A 23,855-nucleotide genomic window follows, 5' to 3' on the forward strand; every position below is an offset into this window, starting at 1 on the left:
ACAGAGTTCTATCCTTCCATGGTTTATCTGTTCTCTGCAATATTTCACTTACAAATAAATTCTATTTCCTTTCTAGTTTACCTCAACTTCCATTTTATATTTTCCACTTACATTCAAAACTGTTTATAACATTTCTGTTATAATTAAATGTTTATAGTATTTCTGTCATTTGTCTTGTGTAGATATTATTTTTGCTTTTCATCCTCAGTTTTTTTCCTCCAAACTCAAACATTTATTGAAAATGTCCTTCATGACAATTATTCTATAATATAATATATTTTAATATATATATAATGTGTAGTCTAATATATTCTAATATATAATCTTATATATTCTAATAATAAATAATATAAAGTAGAATAGAACATTTCTTTCAATTTGGCCTTTCTTAGACAAGTAAAAGACAAGGGAATTGCTCGTGCATTGTTAGTTCGTAAACTGTGAATAATTAATGGCTGGAAATCCACCCTTTCACTCATTCTTATTCACCATCATTCATAGAAAGATAGTGGAACTGGCAGTGGAGAGGAAGGAGTGGAAAAGAGCCACAATAAAGATTGAGAAGTATAGTTGGTGTGAATAGATGCAGGAGGTAACAAAAATGTCATAAATAGTGAGTCTGAAAGCTGGGCAAGAAGTGTTTATGGAAATGAGCAATTCACATGGCGAATAGGTTTAGAAGGGAAGATGGGCTCAAATTTAGAGATAACAATTAAAAATGTTCACAGAACACCCAGGTGGAGAGGGAACTGACAGTTGGGAATGTAGAAAGGGGGCTGAAACAGATTCTGCATTGCAGAAACGAATGTTGGTTCATTCACAAAGAAGCCAAAATATTCAACCCATTTGTTTAACTTATTAATCACCCAGAGTATGTAAAATGTTGTGCTAAAGACTGTGGAGTGTAAAATAAAAAATGTATGTTAGGAAGTCTTTATTTTCAAGAGCTTGCATAATGGGAGTGGATATACACGGAGAAATATAATCCAGCAGACAGAGAAGTACTACGCTAGAAGGCTGGCAGAGGGGAAGATTAATTCTGACTGGGGAATTTGCGAAGATTTCTCCAAGGAGACAGAGATTTAAGCTCAGTCTGGAAGAACGAGTGGGATTTGAAGAGTTATAGCATAGGGCCTTTCAGGCGGAGAAAACACCTTTAGCAAAAGCCAGAAGATAGGAGAGTGGGGCATTTTGAACAACAAATGTAGCTCCATACCTTGTGATATGTAAAGAAGTGTAAAGGAGGGTAAGGTTAAAAAGAAAGCTATGCACCGGTTTATGATTTTTGAAAGCCAAACTAGGGAACTGTGAAATGGAATCGCTGAAGGTTTTCTAGCAAAGGAGTAACAGGATCTTTGGGAAGTTAACTCCTGGCTTTGTTTAAAACTACCTCAGTTCAAGTTAGGAAATCCTCAAATGCCCAGTTAAGAGAAAAATGCGAGTGAAGTAAAGCATTAGGCAAGCAAGGGAAGCAAACAGAGCTAAGGGAAGAAATTTAGAGAATGTCTATATTTAGCGTCAAAGGGAAAAATAGAGTTGAAATTGGGAGACTCCTTTTTTTTTTGAGGAAGATTAGCCCTGAGCAAACATCTGCTGCTAATCCTCCTCTTTTTTTGCTGAGGAAGACTGGCCATGAGCTAGCATCTGTGCCCATCCTCCTCTACTTTATATGTGGGATGATGCCTGCCACAGTATGGCTTGACAAGCTGTGTGTAGGTCCGCACAGGGATCTGAACCAGTGAACCCCGGGCCACCGAAGTGGAACCTGTGAACTTAACCACTGTGCCGCTGGGCCAGCCCTGACACTACTTTTTATAGAAGCAAATTTTAGCCTTAGACTGCAGCTATCTCTCTGTAGTTAGACATGAATAGCCTTAACATCACTTAGAAAAATGTTATAACAAATTTACCTGCATTGTATTAATTTAGCCAGGTGAGTCATATCTATCTTTAATTTAATTTGCCATTAATTTAGCTTGTCTTAATCTAGCCAAGTCAGTCTTATCATCATAGCTCTTTTAATTATATTTTTATTGCTATTAACCTTCTCTCTGTTCCTTTAGTATTGTTTCTATAAGGTGTGTTCAGCTTTCCAAGATTTTTCTTTCCTTATATACTTCTTTTTTCATAAAGACCTTTCGATTAATTTCCTAAATGTTTTGGATTCTGTTTTATCCGAATTATGTTTGTCTAATATTCATTTGGCCTTAATAAATGATCTTTTCATCACACACATCTATGTACACTTACATTATAAGAATTTCCTTCTGTTTGTCAACACTGAAATAGCCACAAACACATAAATCCTGATGGATTTTTAAGTTGGTTCATTTAGTAGTCATAAACAAGGTGCATGTGGCATCGTACCAGATGTTAACTGTTTGTATCTTTATTGTTTCCAGAAGCCCCAAAGTTGATCGTAGTTCAGAGTGAGCTCTTGGTTGCCCTTGGGGATACAACAGTGTTGGAATGTAAAACCTCTGGGGTTCCTCCACCTCACGTGAAATGGTTCAAAGGTACATTTCTTAAGTATGTTCATGTCTCGTTCACTTAGTTTTGTTTTCTCTTTTAAAAAAAATGATTTGTTAAAAATTTGTTTTGGTGTATGACTTAGCATCCCCATAAAATGTGTTTATGATCTCGCTGGAGACAGTCGTTCAAAATTCTGAACTCTGAATTTCGGGATTTGACATCTGGTGTGGATTATAGGACCGTGAAAATCAAAGCAGGAAAAGTTCGCTCTGCTAATCCAGCTGAACATTCTCTTTGTTAGTTTAGGGTTGTTTCCTCTAGAAAATTGTCCAAGAATACTCAGTTAACGTTCAAAATAGCTTCACTGATTTTACTTCGCTTTTCTTAGAGATCATGGCTCTCACTGTTAGGAAGTTTTCTAGATTCTCAAGGACTTTCTAGAAAGTGCTCAAATAAAGACACAGTGAAGCTTACAACTGAATGACATTTGTAATTGAAAGACAAGTGTATTTGATGGTCAGCTTCCTCATGCATGGTAGATGTTTATTTCAAGTATAGACATTATCTGCCTGTATTTGTAACGTAAAGGTTACCGTTTTGTGATTCTGGAATAGAATAACAGTAATGTGGTGCTTGTTCTTAATGAGAAAATACTTGGGTCCTGGTCCAGGGTCAGATGCTGACAGTAGATATCTGTGTAAAATGTTCTGCTTCTGCTTCTGTCTCAGTTCTTCCAGTCCATGAGAAAGAAGAATTCCCAAAAACACCCGAACAGGAGGTTGCTAGGATTATTGAGAGGCTGTTTGCAAAATACTTTTTAATCTTCAGATGAAAAATGCTAAATAGTACAAAGCACCATTGTTGTGATTCTGTTTGTTAAATCACAGGCATTCCCATGGCAACGAGTTGATGTCATAATCACAAAATTATGAATTCACTTTGGGTTCAAACTCTTGGGGAACATGAGGTGAAAAAGAAAGACTTTATGTAGAAAACAAACACTTTTAAATAGCACAAATCAAAAACAGGGAGGGAAACTAGGAGATAATTCCATTTTCATGGTTTTCCATGTTAAATGATTTTTAGTCTTCGTGTTTTCTCTGATAAGAAAGCATTTCTGGATTTGCTTCTTAATTAAGTGTATTTCAGCTAACATAAACTAATTCTAGTTATTTAAAATAGTTAAATCTTTGAACTACAATCAAAATAATTTCAAACTCACATCATAATTAAATAAATCCAGAAAGAAATGTGTATAGAGGCAATAGTTCTTTTTGTAAATGTCAGTCAGTAGTTTGTGTTACAAATAAAAATTTTAAAAAGTAATGGAACCTGCTGATTTCTTTGCCTGTAGATAGCAGTCACACAGAAAGGCTTTTGTTCTCCCACGATCAGGCTATCTTCCTGAATAACTTAGTTTTCACGTCAGCCTTGGTTTCACAAATAGCTTGGAAGCTAATGAAGGAGTTAGGGATCCATGCAGCCACCACGTGGAAGATTCTAGAATTGATTTGCTATTAGTTCTCTCAGGCATAGCTGTTGGAGTTCAACAGGCCCAGAAAATAATATCCCATTTCTCTGTCTGAGTTATGAACCAACAGAGCTAGAATGCGGGCATTAAACACTGACAGATCATATTGGAGGACATACTCCAATGTTCATTAACAATATGCAGAGCTGCCCCGGACCCCAGGATTAGGCCAACTTACTCTCCCAGTCACAGGCAGGCAATTTATTGCATAAACAGGGCCTGGATCATCAAGAGCAAAACAGGAGGACAAGCTCTTCTGCATGCAGACTGGCTCCAAAAAGAAAGGGAAAGGAGGCAGTCAGGCCTTCCTTTCCCACCTCTGCTGGGGATGCGACATCGGGAAGGTCGGGAAAACCTTACCTTATGGAAAACACAGGGTGAAGAAGAGTACTTACCCTAACCATAGAACAACTTTTTCTTCATACTCTTTTTTCAGGCAGTTCTGATTGAATAAAGTAGGTGGTTATTTATTTACTTATGGTAAGAGCTCATGAGATCTACCCTCTTGACAAATTTTCAAGTGTACAGTATTGTTAACTGTAGCACTATGTTGTACAACACATCTCCAGGACGGATGCCTCTTGTGTAATTGAAACTTTATACCTGTTGAAAGAGAACTCTCCATTTCTCCTGCCCTCCAGCCCCTGGCAACCACCAGTCATTAATAAATTGTATTCCATGCAGACCAGCAGAGAAAAGGAATGCCATAAGTACAAATGCCCACCCTAATTTTAGATTTTTCGTTTTTAGAAATGGGCAACATAAACTGGGTTCAAAGAAGAATCAGGAACACTATTAAAATGTTATATAAAGGATATTTCTGGTAAAATAGTAAAGACATTGGATTTGTTTGTTTAGATCAGTGGTTCTTAAAGTGTAATTAGTCAGGAATCCTGGGGGTTGCCCACAGTTCTTTTCAGGAAATACATGAGATTCAAAATTATTTTCCTCATGATACTAAGATGTTATTTGTCTTTTTCACTCTCATTGTCTCACAAGTGTATAGTGGAGTTTTTGGAGGCTGAATAACATGTGATAGCCAATAAAGTGAGTGCAGAAGCAAATCTCAGCACTCAGCTGTCTTCTATTAAGCTAGACATTCTAGAGATTTTCAAAAATGTGAAACAAGGCCACTCTTCTCACTAAATTTCTCTTGTTTTGGGAAATATAATTATTTTTTCATAAAATATGTTCATTATTTTGTTATTATAAAATAAATACATATGTTTTTAAATTTTTCAGCTTCATTTCTAAAATGCTAAACATGAGTAATTATAGTCCACTTAAACAAAAACTCATCAAAGTCCCCAATAATTTTTAAGAGTGTAAAGGGATCTTGAGACAAACATTTTCAAGAAGCACTTGATTAACATCAGCTATTTGAAAGAATTTTATGCCGGGAATAATGATCTCTCTGTTAGTCTTTACATCCACAGAGGCCAGAATTGAATTTAAACTACAGGAGAAAGAGAACCCTCCTCAGTGGTAATAATTATTAAATACCAGAATAGAATGTCAGGAAAGTTTATATATTTTACTATGTATAACATTGTTCTAATCTTATCTCATATTAAAACTAAATAATCTCTATTTCATTTCCATCTCAAAGTTTTGTATTTCCCTATGGCTTCTCAACAATTTGATGACTAATTTTTCAGTAGAAATCAAGAAAGGAGAGGGTTTTTTTTTTTATTGCAGTAACATTGGATTATAGCATTATATAGCTTTCAGATGTACATCATAATATATTTCGAATTCTGTGTAGATTACATCATGTTCACCACCCAAAAACTAATTATAGTCCATCCCCTCACATGTGAGCCTAATCCCCCCTTTTGCCCTCCCCCCTGCCCCTTTTCCCCTCTGGTAACCACCAATCCAATCTCTGTTGCTATGTGTTTGTTTGTCGTTGTTTTTATCTTCTACTTATGAGTGAGATCATATGGTATTTGAGATTCTCCCTCTGACTTATTTCACTTAGTATAATACCTTCAAGGTCCATCTATGTTGTCACAAATGACCGGATTTCATCATTTCTTAAGGCTGAGTAGTATTCCATTGTGTATATATCACATCTTCTTTATCCATTTGTCCCTTGATGGGCACCTAGGTTGCTTCCAAGTCTTAGCTATTGTGAATAATGCTGCAATGAACATACGGTGCAGGTGTCTTTATGCCTTTGCATTTTCAAGTTCTTTGGATAAATACCCAGCAGTGGGATAGCTGGATCATATGGTAGGCTTATTCTTAATTTTCTGAGGATACTCCATACTGCTTTCCATAGTGGCTGCACCAGTTTGCAAGGAGAGATTATTAAAATGTGATCAAAATGCATACTTGATTAAGGCAGTGTTTTCCAATTTATATTTTGTTTCATTGTTGCTACGCTTTAAACATTTTTATTTTGAAAAGAGCTACTAGCAAAAGAACGTAGCTTTATTTCATCTTGTCATGTCCTCTGACATAGAAGAAAAAAGGGAGAAGTAAATTCCAGAAATCTAAATGCATTTTAGTCCAAACATTTCAATACTGATGAGCAGCTAGGTCACATTGCATCCTCCCTTAGTGGGAGGAAAGTTTATGTCAACATCATCTGCCTTTATTTATGAAAATTTCCTGGAGGCACATCGACGCAGCTTTAGTTGCTTCTCTCATTCTCGCTTGGTATGTAGTAGCAGACTTAAAAGGATGATTGGGGTTTTAAATATTGGAATGCTGAAAAATACTTTATTTTTGGCATTGACGATTGCTAACGTAATTTTTTTGTTTTTAAATTTATGGCTCCTTTGACTTCTCCTCCAAAAATGATAAAAACAAAAACAGAATTGTCTGTTTGTTGCCCTGAGTCTGTTGGTTGGTGCTTTTTATAGCATCCTAGAGAATGACTAGCTCTGAGGTTCTCTTTGCCTGTTAGCAGCTAAGGGAGTTACTTCTATGCTTGTCAGGCCCAGGGCACATGGCTAGGCTAATATGTGACATTTTGAAGAGTGCCTTTTCAGAATTGGCATCTAGGCATGCTATGAAACCCTAAGAGCAATGGCCCTCAAACCTCTTGGAAGTTTTCAGGACCCCCGCAAAGAGTTTGATGTCACCCTTTACAAAAGCAAACAAAAAAGATACGGCCACTGAGCTGACATTAAACATCCAGTATTAGGTATTTTTTTTGAGACTGGTCATCTCAATTAAGTCCATTCTTAGGAGAGCAGACACCCTGGAGGAGGGGAGGCATAAGGCAAGGTCAACTTAACTTACAGATTTGTTGAGGCCTTGCCTGCCTTCAAATAGAAGTGGTTCTCATGGGTTTTGAGGTATTACAAGGACGTACAGCATAGACAGGTAACTCAGACATAACTAATCTTTCTTGGGTCATCCCATCATCACACTGAGGTCAAACTCAATATGCAGTTCCATCCCCCACACGTTTATACCCTACTTGCTTCTAAAAACCCCATAACTCCAACTTAAAGAACTTTAATGAATAGTAGTGATTTAGATTTAGTAGATGTATATCCTGGGAGATTTACGTAACAACACCTCTCTCTGGCCATTGTCAGAAGTTTCTCATCCATTCTTTCTCTTCTGCCAACAAGCTCGTCCCTATCCTCTGCAGCCAGCTGTGGTTCCTTCTTCCCCAGCCACCCTTAGAATCCTCTCAGGCAGCTTACACCTCTTGCAAGACAAAGTCGAACTGATAGCATTCAGCAAACCAAAAACCTGGTCATTAACCAAACTAAGAACACTCGTAGTCTCTTATTTCCTGGGTAACTGAAAATTCATCCTGCCACAAGATGGTAGAAACCTCTTTTCAACCTTCATCTGCCTGTTCCCTTCTTACCTAACACAGCCAGGGTGACAGCTGTCACCCTTTCCCTGTCGCCCGGGTAGCTTCGAAGAGTTCGTTCATATTTAGGTCCATATACAATGGGAAATATTTGTACTTAATTCATTTGGGGCCAGATTTTTCGCTATAGGTTAGCCTGTAGAATTGTACAGACTAATAAATCATCTCAGTGCCAAGAAACACTTCATTCTTTCATTGCATGGACATTGTTAAAGCATCTACACTGTGCTAGACACTTGTATTTAAAAATTTACGATCAATTTTCCTCAGAAGTTTTTACATTAAACCAATGGCAGAGTAAACTATGTAAATGCTTTAATGTTCTTTCCTTTGTTTGACTTAGGAGATCTTGAGCTGAGGCCCTCAACATTCCTCATTATTGAGCCTCTCTTGGGACTTTTGAAGATTCAAGAAACTCAGGATCTGGATGCTGGTGATTATACGTGTGTAGCTGTTAATGATGCTGGAAGAGCAACTGGCAAGATAACTCTGGATGTTGGCTGTAAGCATCCCAGCTCTGATAGACAAATTTGTTTTGAAATTGATCTGCTGTTTTTCCCTGCTAATGACTTTGGAACAGTTAGATGGAAATATTTGTCAGAATGGCAAAATTAGAGTTAGCGTTTCCGATTATTGATAGAAAAACGGTAGTTAGCATTTATCATGTGCTTTCCATGTACTATGCTAAGAACTTTTTATATGTGTTATCTCATTGAACCCTCATATCAATCCTAAGTAGAGGATATTATAATTATTTCTGTTATATAGATAATGAAATGGAGGCTTAAAAAGTCTAAGCAACTTGACCAGGGTCACAGAGCTATGGAGCGGCAGAGCCTGGATATTCGAACTCAGGATGTCTGACTTCACAGACTGCGGGTTTCACTGGTATATCACCTCTTGACAAACATTTTCCTATCAGGAATCATCCATTCTGACACCAAATTTCTAAGTATTAACATCTGGAGGCCAGAAATTAGACTTTGGCCCTAGACCATAAGTTGGAGATGTTGATGACAGTAAAGGTAGCAGACTGTGCTTTTACTGTTTTTTTTTTTTTTAAATTCACAAGCAGTGACTCCTCAGTGTATAAAATAAAGAACTAACTACAAATAAATGTCAATCACAATGTGAAGGATACAGCATGTGCATGACAGTTATAGTCGGATTACTCAAGAAGTTTGGTCCTCTCTCCTTCTTTGTCTCTCGATCTCATGTTTCCTGACGAAAAATAAATTCTACACACTGTGGTAACATGAAATAAAACAGAGCTTTCTTTGTATGAAAAAGAACCTGGCAGCTTAATTTTAATAGATAATTCAAACATTTGCATCACAAACTTGTAAAATACGACATTTCGTTACATGGTATTTTCATTTATGTATGATGATTTTCATCTCAAAGCTGTTTTTTAAGAAAATAAATAAATAAAAGTTAGGAGCTATAAAGAAAATGCATTTTTTTTTAGAATAAAGTAACACAAAATTTTAATTCTACTATCCTAATTCTTTAAATGAACATCATGGCCCTCTCGGCTTAATATTTTGTTTCATATAAATTAAATGTTTTCCTCCTTGGATTTTTTATGATCCCCTTGCCCCTGGGCTATCTGATAAACAATCTGTATTCTTGTTAATTATGTCCTTGGCGTAGAATCAACAAACCTAGAAATGCCCACAAAGACTGCTGTAGAATCTGTCTGGGGCACAGCAAGATGTGTTTGAACCATGACTAAACTCTGTGGTTATGAAGAGCAGTGCCTGGGAAGTAAGACTAGAATCATTGGGTGGAGGGATCAAAATCTACGAGCAGAGTGTACGCCACAAGTCATTCTCTTAGTAATGGAGGTCCCAGTGAGGAGGGTCGCTGGATACAGAATTCTTGTTTCAAGAAATGTAAAAAATATGTTTCAATTCTCGACATTTTCTAGTTCTGCTTCTCCCTCTTTCCTGCACAGATATTTTATATTTACCTAACAATCTTTTAGAGTTGTCTGGCCCCAGAGGAGGAAGGAAGTTGTTCCCAGCCAAAAGGAAATGACACCCTCACCTCACTTCAAGATTATAGAAAATCCAAATATCTTACATGTGCTTCTTTGCTTACTTAATGCCTTCTTGATAATCTTTTTAGCTTCTGGACTTTCTGGGTTCTCTCTTCTGACTCATGATAAGCCATAGAAGGGTTGGGGCTTCCTGAGCTGGAGTGACTTGCGTTGGATTACGAAACACCATAACAAATGTTTTGTATTTATCTTTCATTCCTTGAGCTGAATTTTGTTTTGTCTTCACTCATAGTCAAGATCTTCGCTCTCTATGACCCTTTCTAAAACAACGGCTTTCTCAACTTTTATTCCAGTAATTGTCCTGATGGAACCATTAACATAAACTCAATTGTTTGCTTACTGTAACCATGATCATTGTTAACAATTGCCAAATAACTTGATATTAAAGTCAGCGCCATTCGCCTTTACTGTTTCCTCATTCACCATTAGAATCCTAAACATTGGACCCTGCAAAGTTTATGTAGTCCTTGTTTGTCCACATAAAACTATTGTTACATATTCTAGCAGATATCAGATGTAGCTGCCAAAAACCATGCAAATCACAGTTGCAGCGATGGTTGTGGTTATCACCGTTAGGTTTAAAAGCGAAGAAACAAAAGCCCTGAATTTTCCCCAGAACTTATTTAATAGTTAAGAGAATGGGCTCTGGAGAGAGACTGGCTTTTCTGCTTGACTTTTAATAGAACCTACCCGATAGATTGGTTGTAAAGATGAAATGAGACATTGTCACCCATGTGCCTTCAGCATGTCAGAGGTTACGGCTCTTCCTCTGAAGCTGCTTAATGGGACATGTAACAAATAGATGGATATTAACTTCACAAATTAAGGGGTCATTTTGATTCTTTGAGTCTTGAAAAATAATATGGAAATGCATATATAATAGCGGCATAATACTTAATATTAAGCATTGGGCTTTTAATATGAAAGTCACTGTTTCGACTTGATTTCTTTTAAAAAGGGCTTGAGACAAGTGCCACTATTAGTAGGGCATAAAATTATTCATTTGTGTTCCAAAACTACTGGGCATAGATTTAAGTAGCTTATGACAAGAAAAACATGCTTTTATCCGTATCATGTAACTACTTGGGCTTTCTGCTTGTTTTTCTGGCTCTGTTAGTTCACATTGACAATACTAGACCAAAAAATAATAATAAAAAGGCTGTTTAATATTATTCTTGAGTTCCAGCTTCTTGTAATGAGTCTCTTTTTTCCTATTGCCCTTCTCATTATCACGGCTTTAAGTTATGGACATTTCAGGTCAACAGGGAAAGTTACCAGTGCTTTTCATCCTTTTTTAAAAGAGGTAGTGAATTGTGAAGTCATTTGGAAGAAAAGAAGATTAGCTACATCAAACAAAAAAGTGGCCTGGCAGCAATTTTATTTGCAGCATTCCACACCACACAGGGTTTGAGTCTTAGACTGTGGTTTTGTGTTTTGTGGTTTGGTAGATCCAAAAACAGTGTGTTCAGCCATTTTAGGGAAGAAAATCTCTGACTAATATAATGCTAGAGTTGCCATAGTGGAGAAGGATTTAATTAACACTAAAGGAACTAGAATAATTTTGTGGAATAGGTTTTAGAGCAAGATGGCTAATCTGTTTGTAACTTATATTTTCAAAATAATGTATGCACACAGCCATATCTATCTGTAAGCGACAACAGAGCTGTACTATGCATTAACTCTGAGCAACTCTCAAGGTGCTTATACACAAATATTCAGGAGATCACAGAAGAACCAGCATAATCCTGATGGGCTATATGCAGAAGCCAAAACTGAAATTAACAAGAGATATGTTAAACTCCAGAACTAAGATGTAGTAAATTAGCTCTACTATATTTATGATCAACGATAGTTAATATTTGGGTGATTCCTACATGCTAGGTGATTAATAAAGATCCCCTCTTTTAACAACATGAGTTAAAAAATGTTATTATCCCCCTTTAGTTCGTGGGGAGATTTAGACTGGGGGAGGTAAAGTAATTTTCCAAGGTTATAGGCCAAGAAACAGTGGAATTGCCATTCAAAACCACTTACTGGTGTAACTTCTGTAAGCAACACAGACTCCTCTGTACGAGACCTGTGTCTTGTGCTACAATCACTTCTACCCCCTTTCTCCCTAGTCTCGTTAATCTGTTTACCATCCACCCAATATGATTCACTTGGAGTCCGAGTTGGCCACACTTAGGAGTAGGAAGTATTTAAAAGCCTTCTTGGCTAGAGTTGGGAGCTGCTTCGTTTTTGAGATTTGCTTGTCACGGATGCTGTCTTGGCTGCTTACCTAGTGCCTGGTACTGTCATTTGCCTTGTTTTCTGGCACCCGTGTGTATATTCCCTAACCTCGTGCTTGTCTTGTGCCTGCCACTGTTCCCAAAGCTTGTTCAATACAGGTGACTTCTCCTATCTTGAGTTTTATGGGCACAGCTTGAGATTTGCTTATCCTTTTTTATTCCAGTTTGCTCTTTGCTTTCTTAGTTCTGAAAATTCTAGTTGGTCTCCATTTTCACTAATGGCTATGTTCTATTGTATCAGTAAGCTTTGTTTCTTCCCCAATACTTGGTCAATCCCAGGCTTCTGCATATCTTTTAGCTCTTCTGGAATTTATTTTCTGCCCCCTGTCCACATTCACCTGCCCACACTCTGAACCTAACACATCCTGAAAATTTTATATTTAACCTCTATTTCTCAGAAAAGCAACTGGCTCTAGAATAAATGACTACTGTCACCCCAGAGAAAAGAAACTAGACCTGACACATCTAGGATAAGCAAACAATGAACTACTTTATAAACTATCTTTAAAATATTTGCCTATTATTTTTATAAGTCAAATTCCCATATAGATGCATTAAGAGAAATCTAAACACAGATATACTACTTCTTTTTATAAACATATTGCTTAATTGTGGTATTTACCTTAATTTTATTTTACTTAGGTTCAATGAACAAACAATGGGACTTCTAAATTTGCCTTGCTTTCTTCAAAAGGGCAAGTTTGGGGGCCAACCTGGTGGTGTAGCGGTTAAGTTTGCGTGCTCTGCTTCTGTGGCCCGGAATTTGCTGGTTCAGATCCTGGTTGTGGACCTACGCACCACTTATAAAGCCATGCTGTGGCAGGCATCCCACATATAAAGTAGAGGAAGATGGGGATGGGTGTTAGCTCATGGCCAATCTTCCTCAGCAAAAAGAGGAGGATTGGTGGTGGATGTTAGCTCAGGGCTAATCTTTCTCAAAAAAAAAAAAAAAAGAGCAAGTTCAAATGTACTGGATCAAAGCTGTTATCATCATAAACATTTACGTGCACACACACACTGGATTAGTGTTGAACTGTTTTAATATTGATTCAGTCATTCACAAATATCTAGCAGCCATGTGTAATGCACAAAGTACTATGTTAGTTGCTATAAAAGGTAAAAATTTGATTGCAAACATACACTCTCTAGGGAAAACACATAGTCTAATAAAAGGCTGAATGTGGCCATTGCCGTGAGAATGGTACAGAGTGAGGTCTCTGAAACCTCAGAGAGGGAAGAAATCATATCCATGTGGGACAGTAAGAGATGGCATTGAGGAGGGGCCTTTTGAACTAGATTAATGAATTGTCAATATTTCAATAGCCAGAGATCCACAGCAGACATTGTATTTGAAAGGGATGGCAGTAACACAGGGACCAAATGAGAAAGGTCAATCCTTGTTTGGAGAAGGGTGAGGAGTTCTGATGGTCCAGAGAATAGGATTTGTGTAGGGAAATAATGGGAGCTGAGGCCGCAAAGTTAGACGAAGCCCTTTAACCCAGGCTAATAAAGCACTAATGCTGCGTGGGAGACAGCTGTACATCGAGTCCCAGAATTCCCATGGAGAAGGAAAGAAGTGATCTTCTGCACCCATTTTTATTAGCTTGCCGAACAGCTTGACTATGGGCAGTTGTAAGAACCCACAGAAAAGGGAAAGCTGATAGAATCACAAAGAACTGTGACTCTGGAGTCGGATTGACCTGCTTTTCAATCCTGTCTCTACTCTTCAACTCCATGTGACACTTGGTAAACTATCTCTGTCCCAATTTATTCATGTATAAAAATGAAGTAATAGTAGTACCTACCTTACAGGAATACTGTGAAGATCAAGTGAAATATTTAATGGAAAGCTCTTAACACATTCCCTGGCTCTGTAAACGACAGTTGTAATTCCTAACCAATATTTAACCTTGACATTTTCAAGGAAACCTCCCTAGGGTACCTCCTCTTAGAGTCCTACATGAACAGCTTTCATGAATTACCTCTGGTAGTTTCCTAGATATTTCTCCTTGCCTGATGCCTCAAACATCATTTCTCCCTAAGTTCTGGGGGACATATTGGGAGCCTTGTCTATCTGGGCTTGCTGACAACATCCTTCCTGTATTGCATTCTGATGTTTTCCGAAGTGTGCCTCTGACATATTTCTAAGTCTTCCTCCCAATTTCTGTGGTTACCTGAATTATGTGGATGACTGTCTCCTTCTTATCTAAAATTTTATAATTTCTGAATCATCTCTTAACTCTAAGCTGTTAAACACTCACTAGTTTCCCTTTATCAAATACTATATTCTGTTACTTTAAGTTGTATTACTGACTCTCAAGCTAAAATTTCTTTAACTCAAAAATGTGAAAAGAGTGAAAGATATTAAGAAGCAAGAATGTGGTGTAGAACAAGGAGATAATTTAGGATTAAATACTGTTGGCTTGTTATATAATGATCCATTGAAGAATGAACTCTGGTATAAGTTAAGTTCGTTTAAAAACTTTACCAAAAGGAGTAAGTTTTGGAAAGTGTCAAAAATATTTCCTTATAAGGCAAACTTATTTATAAGTAAGTTTAAAGAGTTGAGCAGTATGATATAAACTAGAATTCAAAACAAATTTCTAAAATGAAAGGTTCTCTTTGTTTAAGGTAATCTTGATTTAAATTCTCACTCTTTTCATCATTCATTGCTTTAAGGAAATAGTTGAACTTCTTTGTGCCTCTATTCATTTATAAAGCAGAAAGGAAATATCCGCTGTTTCATTAGAAGACAGGAATACTTAAAGGGTAAATTTATAATATGTAAACAATGATATGATTCAAATTCAATCTGTTGACAGTTTTAATAATTAAGTTTTTACTTAATGTGCCTGTATACGATCCCAATGACCTTTTTTTGTTTTAAATATCTTCCAGCACCTCCAGTTTTCGTACAAGAACCTATTGATGTGTCTGTGGAAATTGGGTCAAATGTGACATTACCTTGCTATGTCCAGGGTTATCCAGAACCAAAGATTAAATGGCAAAGATTAGACAACATGCCCATCTTCTCAAGACCCTTTTCAGTGAGTTCCATCAGCCAACTAAGAACAGGAGCTCTCTTTATTTCAAGTAGGTTAAGCAAATATATTTTATCCAAGTATGTACATATATATTACACATTCATGTTTTATATATAGATATTACTTTGTTTAAATTAGTGAAATTATCTTCCTTGGCAACACATTTTTGTGTTTGTTGCATTTCACTTTAAAATAGTATTGAACTCTTATATTTGAGAATGGTCACTTGTTCTTAATGCTCGTAAGTTGATTCTGACTCCTAGTGTTGGGGGAACCCTGCCCCATCTTTTGGTGCCATCCTCTTACTGTTATCTTCCAGCACCATATTAGACAATGCCCTGCTGCTATTCATAATTTTTTCAAAAGTGGGTGGCCAGGTCCTTCTTCCTAGTCTGTCTTAGTCTGGAAGCTCTGCTAAAAACTGTCCACCATGGGAGACCCTGCTGGTATTTGAAATTCCAGTGGCATAGCTTTCAGCATCACAGCAACACGCAGCCACCATGGTATGACAACTGACAGACGGGTGGTGTGGTGGTGAAAGCGTAAGATCTTAACCACTGGACCACCAGGGCTGTCTATTGCCTAGACCTGAAAACAAATCACTTAGAGGAGATAAAAGAAAAGGAAGAATGGAAGAGGGCAATGTATTGACTAATGGTTGCCAAGTTGCCCAGATTAAATCATCTAGAAGGGAACTGGTGATTAGAAATTTAGTTCTCAGTAGTATTTTGTATTTCTGTACAAATTAGTCCAGCAGTTGATAATATGAAAAATAGCTTGGTTAGAAGTAATGTAAGGGCCAGCCCGGTGGTGCAGCGGTTAAGTTCGCATGTTGCGCTTCCGTGGCCTGGGGTTCGCCAGTTCAGATCCCAGGTGTAGACATGGCACCGCTTGGCAAGCCATGCTGTGGTAGGCGTCCCACATAGAAAGTAGAGGAAGATGGGCACGGATGTTAGCACAGGGCCAGTCTTCCTCAGCAAAAAGAGGAGGATTGGCCACAGATGTTAGCTCAGGGCTAATCTTCCTCAAAAAAAAAAAAGTAATGTAAGACACATTAACCAGGTGATTTGCTGAATTTTCCTTTGCAAATGAATGTTCACTGTTGCTGAGAGTGGACACTGCCTGAGTTGACCAGATGCATTTCTGCAGTTAAATACATATGGTTAACAGAGGAGTGGGAACTTTGTCACTGTTCTTTATCTGAGCTAGGGTGGAACTATTCATAACGGAAAGCTACATTTTTCTCTGTCAAAATCTTATTAATAGAATAAACTGAGGTTATTTTAGTTAAGATATTTGCAAAGATGACAATTATTTCCCTATTTAAAATCTTCTCTTGCCTCTCCCATTGCTCACAAGACAAAACCGCACTCTTTATAAGGCACCAGGCTTCCTCTTCATCTTCAGTCTCCTGACTGTACCCACACAACCAGTAACCCGGTAGTCCTCATCCTGACCCCCCCAACACCCTCTTTAATTAAAAACATTTTGTAACATCTTTTTTTTATTATCCTGAGAAAAGTCTGTATGTTTGATCTACCTACATAATAAAAATGATTTTAATAGCCAAAATTCAGGACTAAGGAAAATAAAGGAAAGTAATTTTTATTGAAATAATATGCATTTCAATAGGTAAGTACTCTGGCAATGTCTACACAATATGCCAACACAGTTATGTACATCACCTTGAATTTGACAGTTCAAATGCAGGAGAATGGGACTGATGACTCAAAAACTCCAAGCTGGTGAAATGATTTTCTCAAATGGTGGGCAATTCCAGCTACAATTCTTTCTTTCTTCCACTTAAACAGCATTAGGTTGTAGGCTCATATAATTATAAACAAAGTCATCAAATCCATGAATTTCTAGTGGGATCTTCAAAAGTCTTGCTGGACTTGGATAATTGTTCCTTTTGTGAATCTGCCCCATGTGTCACCTCCCTAATCTTTGCTCGTTAAATGCTAACAGACTCCCCCAGTAATTGAGCCAACTGAAAAAAAAAATCTCCCCTGAAAACCTCCAAAATGCCCCCCTGATGGTGGTGCACCATCCACTGGCGGTGCAGCTTTCCATTCTTTGAACAGACCGTGGTTTTTCAAGTCATGCTTTTGCCTTTGCAGCCCATTGGGTTTGGACTGCCCTTCCTCTATTCTTCTTGCTGTTTAAGGTACAGCTCAGATATTACCTCCTATGTGAATCCTTCCCTAACTCCTCCCCATGCCATCAGTCACCCCTGTCTCTGTGCTCCCACGGCTCATTGTTTGAAACTCCTATTAGAGCATGTGTCACACTGTGGTATGATTGTTGGTTTTTCTGTATGTCTGCTCGCCTAGACTGGGAGCTGCCAGAAGGCAGTACCGTGTGTTCCACACACAGGTCTCAGCACTGTGCCTGGCACGTAGCAAATGCTCCATAGATGATGCTGAATGAGTAAATAGTCTCTTCTTTTTAGACTTATGGGCAAGTGATAAAGGAACCTATATTTGTGAAGCTGAAAACCAGTTTGGAAAGATCCAGTCCCAGGCAACAATAACAGTGACAGGACTTGGTAAGATCAATTAATGCTTAGTCACTACACTCTTCAGAATCATCAGACTTCTTTTACTGTATCATCTCTTGCCTGTGCCACTTCTTTTGTTAAAACCAGGTAAATATCTGATTACTAGATTAGCCTTCTCTCCCCCTCCCCCATTTCATATTTCGTAGGATGTTAGAACTGGGAATAACCTTAGAGATCTTCTGTTCCAAGATCCTTATCTTCCACTTGAAGAAATGGAAGTCAATTTGAATAAATTTATTAAATCTAAATATGAATACACACACACACACACACACACTAGAGTGGTGGAGTTCTTTTCTGGTTACTTTTTTTACATTTGTCATTTTAGTCTCCATGGAATTATTTTTGTATATGATATGAAGTAAGAATATAATATTGCTTATTGCCAAGTAGTAATGCATTTGTTTCAATATCCTTTATTGAATATTCTCTTCCCACTGATTCAAATACCCATTTGGTTACATGTAAATTTATATTCCTATTTCTATTCCTTGGAACTCTAGTTGTGCACTAGTACTACATTATTTAAATTATTATAGCATTTAATGTGAGTTTAAAATCTATCAGTGCTTGTTTCTCAATAATATACTTTTATAAAATTTTCTTCATGTTTTCTTTTATAGAATGTTATAATTTCTTTTATAAAATTTCCTGTACTCATCTACACATACTTAAATTTTCCAAGTAGAATCTCTTGGGGATTTTGCTTTGATTTATGTTAAATTTATTCATTAATTTCTAGAAAAGAACATCTTTACAATACTTCTTTACCATTCCATCTAGGAGCGCACCTCATTCTATGTGCCTGAGCTATCATGATGGCCTCCTCACTGATCCCCCCGCTTCCAGTTTTCCCCTTGTCCACTAAGTCCCATTCATAATTTTCAGATGAATATTTTCTGAAAATGGTTCTGATGATTCCACTTTTCTATTTATAAATGCTTTCAGCCACTCTCCATTTGTTTATTGAATGCATTACCAATGTCTTGCCTTGACATTGCTGGCTTTCCATGCCACAGACTTATTCTTTTTTACTTTCTCTACCTCTATCTTATTGCCTTTCTTCTTGCCATTCTCTCTGCTTAGGAGGTCCTTTATCTCTACCTTCCAATTCATGCTGATTTACGTTTACAAATTTGTTCCTAAAAACTCAGTTTTTTAAATAGCATAATTAGTAGTCGTCTGGGCCTATAAAAGAGTTTGCCGTCCTTTTGGGTGAAATAGAGTTGCTAGTACCTGTGCTCTCTCTGACATAGTTGCTCCGCTCATTGGAATCAGCCCTTCAGTGACCAGTGTAATTGAAGGACAACAGCTGACTTTACCTTGTGCTCTGTTGGCTGGAAATCCCATTCCAGAACGTCGGTGGGTTAAGAATTCAGCCATGGTAAGAACATTTTAAATCAGTGCATTCACATTTCTAATTTTCTTCAGTAAGAGGCAATGTATTCCAACCATTGAAATTTCAATTTAATAAACATATGAAAATACATTTTATAACTGTACCAAAACTTTTCTTCAGTCTTAATATGTTTGTGCAGTTCATATTATTTCAAATTAATAAGATGGGGAACTAGTCAATGGTGTAATTTTTATAATTTTGCATTAAATTCAATGTAACTAATAAACTCGTCAGAATATGTAAAAACTGAAGCAAGTATGAAGTTATTTTCATAACATTTAAATATTTTTATATTCTTTGCAAGACATAATGCAATGTTAATATTCTCATAAAAATTTTTTATTTTATATATTAATCTTTATTATTAACTTCAAACATTAAAATTTTTACTTTGACCTATTTAAAAATGTGGATCTATTTTGTGTTATTGTTTTCCAGTGTATAAATTTTGATTATGAAAGGATGTGAACAATTTCCACAATTCTATGGAGTTTTTCTGTAAACATGCTGTCTATGGCAATAAATTTTCATCTAGTTCAGAGAATTTTCCTTCCATTTTACAGAGTAGTTAGACTCACCTTCTTGAGTACCAATTAGATATGAATTGAATCCATGGAATAAGATGTAAGGTTCCTATTTGCATAAAAACCTGAGAAAAATTGGTATACCTCACTCAGTAGTGAATGTCCTTGGAGCATAGGATGGTACTGTTTGGGTACTCAGGTATCCTGTGATTGAGCAAAATGCATAAATGGCACAGAGTTAGAGGTGATCATTTTTAACAGAAAATATTGCCAGCCTTCTCTGACGCAGTTCCTTTGTCATACATTGTCCTCTAATACTTACATCTGTCGTTGAAAAGAGTGAGTGTTGAGATTAAGTCACATTCTCTCAGCTTGATTGAGTGCCTGTTTGCCAAAATAAAAATATCAAATGGCTTACAAGTGGGAATAAGGCCTTCTTGAAAAAAAATTAAATTAAGCCAAAAGTAAACATTACTAGGGAAATTTGGGTCCTGAGTGATAACAAAAGTTCTGAAACATGAAACAAATGGTGTCTCTATTCTTTCCCTTTTCTTTCCAGCATGTGCATAACTCTGACAGATGTTAGTAGGTGTAATTTTTGATAGTACATCAGGATGACATAAAATTGGTACTGCTCTTGGTAATGTTTTATGCTCATCATTTTTCACTTAAGGGTATTAAAATATTTTATAAGACATTTTAATAACCCAATACGAATAAAAAGCATATCTGGTTTTGGCTTAGGCAACATTGCTCTTTTAATTAAAAATGAGTTTTTTTTCTTTAAGTTGGTCCAAAATCCTTACATCACTGTACGCAGTGATGGGAGTCTTCATATTGAAAGAGTTCGCCTTCAGGATGAAGGCAAATATACTTGTGTGGCCAGTAACGTTGCTGGAACCATTAACAAAACTACCACCGTGGACGTGCATGGTAAGAGACACGCTCATTGTAATTCTTTCCAAACCACAGTCAAAGCTCCGTTCATATCTTTAAATCAAATAACTCTGTTCCTCTAGTTATAAGAAGTAGATATCTTTCCTAATTGTTATTCTTAACAAAAAAGCCTTATTTCTTGAACAATATTTACATTGTTCAGGCTGTTTCCAGATTTCCCTTTCCTGTGTACACAAGAAGACATTATTGGGAGTCACCAGCTGAGTCTAGCCAAGGGCTTTTGTAAGTGGTTTCTTAATTGATAAAAGTGAACTCAGTTGTCAAAGAGTTAGGTTTAAAAATACATTTTAATTTCAGGCAAGCTGAACTTATTATACCGTCCAAATTGCCTTTTCTTTTTGGTTGTGCAACAACCATGTCCTTCCTAACGACCCCTTTGTGTGTTAGATAGAAATGACCTAAACTTTTCTAAAGGCCACCTCATGTGCTCCAAACAATCTTTTTGTGTGTTAAATAACTTAAAGGTCACAAATACGAATATCCAAAAGCTATCTCTTTCCATTCATGACTGACATTTTACATCTTGATAAATAAGTGACAGCTTTGTAGTTTAAGAAATTGTCATAAGTTTTTTGTGTATTTCCTTTAAAGACTTTGCAACATTGCTTTTTTTAAGTATGGTATTAGAAAGTAGTTCTGTGTACAGGGATGAAAGTAGCATGGAGCATTCACTTTTAGTAGTTAATTCAGTCTGTTTTTAGGACATGAATTGGAGAATCCGGTAATTTCCAAAGTTTTCTTGGTCTGTTGGAAATTTCACTGGATGCAGACCATCTTCTTTTCAATGTCTGCTTCTCGTTGTAAATAGCCTCTTCCACCCTCTCAATCTTATACCATGTATCTCCACTATAACATCAATCTCCACCAATATCACGTGAGATATTCTTGAAGAAGTATTATTTTGAAGAGATACTAAAGTAACACTAAATTAGTTAGAATCTAGAAGAGTAAATGCATAAAGCCAGACTGGATATAGTTGTGTTTATTTTTAAAGAAGATCAGTCCACAGATTTCCTGGAGGGTGCTGATGGACCGGCTTGAGAATCTAGTGTAGAAGTGCATTCATGTCATCTCCCTTTAGCTTCTACCATCTGCCCATAATATTGTGTTGAGAAGGATTCTGAGCCAGATTTTCACTTGGGTGAAAGAGTGACCTCATTAATTGTGGTGTCTGCCAGGTAAGAGGAGTGAGGAGAAGACAGACAAACCAATGATGTGGTTTATCATGATGCAATAACTTTTGACAATTAAAAGTTAAAAGGTCATTTCACAACGTTGTTTCATTCATCTTAGTCCAAAATGAGTAACTGATTTAGTCCATAAGGTTAAAAAAAAAAATCAACCCAGCAATTTGACTCAAACCAAACCAAGTAATCATTTAGCCAACAGATTTGTCTTTGAGTTGGACGGGATGCAGCATCACAGGGTCTCCAGACCTCTGAATTTATGTTAATTAGCACTGCTCTTCTTTCATCTCTCAGCCTCTCCACTTCTAAGAATACTCATTAAAGGCTCTCAACCAAGTCTTAAAAGAATGAATTAATGAATGCAAATGTAAATGCAAATTAAAATGACAAAGAAACCACTTAATTGTCACATTGATTTATGTAGATTGGCAATCTGGAAAGAAACAGCTCTTCCCTTCTCAAATGTCATCAGATTTGAAAACTGTTGTCTAAATTTGCCACTTTTCCATTATAGGTGTCAAACTCAATATGCATTTAGGAAAATGGCTTATTCCATATTGACGCAAAATGACAGCATAGTTGAAAGCTGTTCCATGAAGATTCTGGAAATTAAATTTCTTACTTTAGAGAGTAGCTTGACATTCTTGTTGAGGGCTGGGAATTTGCTGCCAGTTTTTTAAGAAAAAATTATCTGAAGAATAAGCTCAGCTTTAGGAAAATATGAGTATGTAGCAAAGTTAATCTCAGCCTTCCAAGGAAGTTTTCGCCCTGAGGTCTCTGGTATCTCTTGTTCTGGCAAACTTCTACTCCAGGGTAGCCGCGATAATTCTGGAGGAATTTGACAAAGGCAAGAGACACAGTGAGTGCTTGAGCTCTAGGCAGTGGTTCCTGTCTCATCTTTCCAGGGGAAGGAAAGGAGCTGCCTGGTGTATATGGGGCTTTTCTTGTGTCCCTGCACTATGTTAGGACCTTTCATGTATAGGAGCTTCTTTAATCAAATTTGTAATTTTGAGAACATTGGGTATTGATAGTTTTTTGTATGCAAGTTGGTTATGATTAATTGAGATATACGCAGAATGGAATAACTAAGTCTTCCTTTTGTTTCTACTCATATAATGTTAATTCTTCAGTTGCTTTCTAAAGTCAAAAGATATCTCACTCGTAGGGAAAAATATTAACTAGAATCCTGTATTTTGGTCTTTTAAATGTAAACTCTTAAGGGTTTTCAAGTTTTACTGTTGAATTCCTTTTAAGAAAACAAACCCTTTTTTCTAGGGTAAATTTAGTGGCTCGCTAAGTGATTGTTGTGTGTAGACAGATATTTGATGTGTAGTGGTTAAACAGTCCATTTCTCTGGAGGTGGACTTAAGTTAGGTCACTGCAGCTTAATGGGTAATAGACCGTGATAAAACACGTGTGTGACTCTTGTGGAAGTGTGTAACTCTTAGGATGTAATTCTATCTTGAGTTTCCAGGAAAAAAATGGATTTTCTTCAGTCCTCTCTTGTTTTTGTTAGGAAAGTCAACTTATTAGACATAATTTACTACCTGATTTTAAATTTTTATTAAATTCTTCAGATCATAACTATTGTATTTACTTTGTTTATTGCACTCCCTTACAAATTACCCTACGTTTCTATCAGAAAATGTTGAGTCTTTGCTAGCTTTTGCAAGTATTCAGAACGTCCTGAAAATGTGCAACTTTAAACATATGAGGCTAAATGGAAGGACAGGTGCTCAGATTCTGAATGTTCTTCATTCTTCAGTTCTGCCAACCATTCAGCATGGGCAGCAGATACTCAGTACAATTGAAGGCATTCCAGTAACTCTGCCATGCAAAGCAAGTGGAATTCCCAAACCATCTATCATCTGGTCCAAGGTAAATGCACTTCTAGTGATGTTTGTTAAAGTTACGTATTATAATAGTAATATTTGAATATTTTTAGTCATCCATGGAACTTGTGACTGCACCAGAGAACCTTAAAAAAGGA

General features: G+C 36.8%; 1 protein-coding gene across 9 annotated transcripts in view; it reads left to right on the top strand.

Annotated features, from left to right (window-relative positions):
• The window catches only part of HMCN1 (hemicentin 1), a 437,461-nt gene that overhangs the window by 208,806 nt on the left and 204,800 nt on the right, over positions 1-23,855 (top strand). For all 9 annotated transcript variants that reach the window (XR_011439059.1, XR_011439060.1, XR_011439058.1 and 6 more), the window contains 7 exons: positions 2,403-2,516; positions 8,188-8,346; positions 15,093-15,287; positions 17,691-17,786; positions 19,055-19,182; positions 20,510-20,654; positions 23,631-23,743. Coding sequence is in view for 3 of the 9 variants with exons in the window: in XM_001491510.6 (XP_001491560.3) it covers positions 2,403-2,516; positions 8,188-8,346; positions 15,093-15,287; positions 17,691-17,786; positions 19,055-19,182; positions 20,510-20,654; positions 23,631-23,743 (950 nt within the window). In the remaining 6 variants the exon portion in view is untranslated. The remainder of the gene's footprint in view (positions 1-2,402; positions 2,517-8,187; positions 8,347-15,092; positions 15,288-17,690; positions 17,787-19,054; positions 19,183-20,509; positions 20,655-23,630; positions 23,744-23,855) is intronic.

The sequence above is a fragment of the Equus caballus genome, chromosome 5 (genome assembly GCF_041296265.1).
Source record: "Equus caballus isolate H_3958 breed thoroughbred chromosome 5, TB-T2T, whole genome shotgun sequence".
In the NCBI taxonomy this organism is placed as follows: Eukaryota; Metazoa; Chordata; class Mammalia; order Perissodactyla; family Equidae; genus Equus; species Equus caballus.